Below are 1,687 nucleotides of genomic sequence, written 5' to 3'. Positions count from 1 at the left end.
GGGGGCCCGCCTGGCCCTGGTCAGTAGAAGCCCTCCAAACCAGACTCAGTGCTCAGGCTCCGTGAATCCTCTGCCGACATGTAGGACTCAGGTTCTCTGGTTATTTCTGTGATAGCTGGAGTTACAGGCAAATATGGCAAAAATTAAAGAAACCAAAGGAACGACACACTGGATGAACTGATTATGAGGAAAGGGGCCATGGTATTCCAGTTAGTCAGAAATACTACGGCAATTTGGCGCAATGCTGCTAGATACTGTTGGTTTAAAATGGACCTTTTCGTTTCGAAGCTGTACGTAAAACCTGCAAGAGAGAGAAGAAGCAGGGACGTTAGGAGACGCCAGAGAAGGGCAGTTCTGCTTCCACCGCCCTCCACCGCGTTCCCCGTCCAGACCCGCAAGCTACGCCCCGGAGGGAGACCCTGCGGAGGCAGCGGGGCTCTGGAAGGGCAGCCAAGGCCTGGAAGGAGGGGCGCTGTCCCCGAGTGAGCAGGGGGACAGCGGACAGCCAGGGGACAAGGAAGGAGACGCACACCAGGCAGGGCAAGGGGCCCTCGGGTCTGCCCTGGAGGCAACCCTAGGCGTGCAGCTGGGAGGAGAGGACGCTCGGATACTCACTCCCTCCTGGTTACACCCCTGCCTGCTCCATGCCAAAGGGCACCTCCGGGTGCTTGTAGCTCAGTAGGACGTCTGTAATACAGGTCGATGGGTAACAGGAGGTGTTTAGATGCTGGTTGCCATCACCTAGGTTGGGATGCTCTTGACCTTCCAAACTCTCCCCGCATTCTGTAAGGCCAAAGAGCAACATCAGAGTTTGCCCAAGGAGCGCTAAGGAGCTCCAGCTCCAGCGCGGGGATCGGGCCAGGGGGCTGTTTTTTCCCAGGCTCCGACTGACAGCAGCACCCAAGGAGCTGCCCTCCATCAGCACGCACTCCCCGCAGCCCGGGCACCCCTCGAGAGCCCGAAACAGCCCCCCCCCACACCCCCACCATGCCTGCAGCCCGGGCAGCTCCTTACCCTCGCTCTCCCTGTCGCGCAGCTGCTGACTGGCCATCAGCGACGACTGGCTGAGGACGGCATCAGACATCCGAGCAGAGCTCTGTGCTTTTCCTGCCATTAAACTCATTCCAGGCAAGTTATCTAACTGCACCTGCGGAGACAGCGGGACACGAGTCAAAGGGGGCGCGGGCCAAGGCACCCTGCTGCTCCCCCAGCTCTCGGGCAGGCTGCCCGGGAGCCTCTGCAAGCCTTCAGCGAGGGTTTCCAAGTACAAGTATAAACGGCACATCAGGTACAGCTCGGGTGCAGCCCCTCAACACAAGAAGAGACTGGAGGGTCCAAGTCTCTTCCAGACCCATACTGAACTAACTAGGGAAGAGCCCTTCTCTTTTACAGCAGAAGGGAGCTGTAGCGAAGAACTCATCAAGATTTGGGCAGCACAGTTCCCAGCCGCCCTAAGCACAGGGGAAGCGGAGCAGCCGCTCTCTGCTCTCGGTCAAGGTCTGGGCTGCCACGGCCGGCTCGTTGAGCAGCGCTGCAAAACCAAAAGCTGGGCTTGGTGTGTCTGCAAAGCCCTCCGCGGCCAGAGCCAGGCCTGGGGCAGCCCAGACCGTTTCAGAAGGACCTGGGGGGAAAAGGAAGAGGTGCCACGGCTACGGCAGGCCACCCCCTGCAAGGCAAGTGTGGAGGA

At 59.6% G+C, this 1,687-nt stretch overlaps 1 protein-coding gene across 1 annotated transcript in view; it reads right to left on the bottom strand.

Annotated features, from left to right (window-relative positions):
* Positions 1-6: 6 nt before the first annotated feature.
* LOC118452080 (serine/threonine-protein kinase SIK3-like) overlaps positions 7-1,687 on the bottom strand; it is a 3,166-nt gene continuing 1,485 nt past the window's right edge. Inside the window, exons 2-4 of the mRNA XM_035892515.1 lie at positions 1,015-1,147; positions 616-783; positions 7-301 (exon numbers count right to left, since the gene is read on the bottom strand). Of these exons, the coding sequence (XP_035748408.1) occupies positions 626-783; positions 1,015-1,147 (291 nt within the window). The 3' untranslated portion in view covers positions 7-301; positions 616-625. The remainder of the gene's footprint in view (positions 302-615; positions 784-1,014; positions 1,148-1,687) is intronic.

The sequence above is a fragment of the Egretta garzetta genome, unplaced genomic scaffold (assembly GCF_000687185.1).
Source record: "Egretta garzetta isolate BGI_Z169 unplaced genomic scaffold, ASM68718v1 scaffold134, whole genome shotgun sequence".
Lineage (NCBI taxonomy): Eukaryota > Metazoa > Chordata > Aves > Pelecaniformes > Ardeidae > Egretta > Egretta garzetta.
Note: the sequence above shows the minus strand (reverse complement) of the source record. Positions and strands in the feature narration are given on the sequence as shown.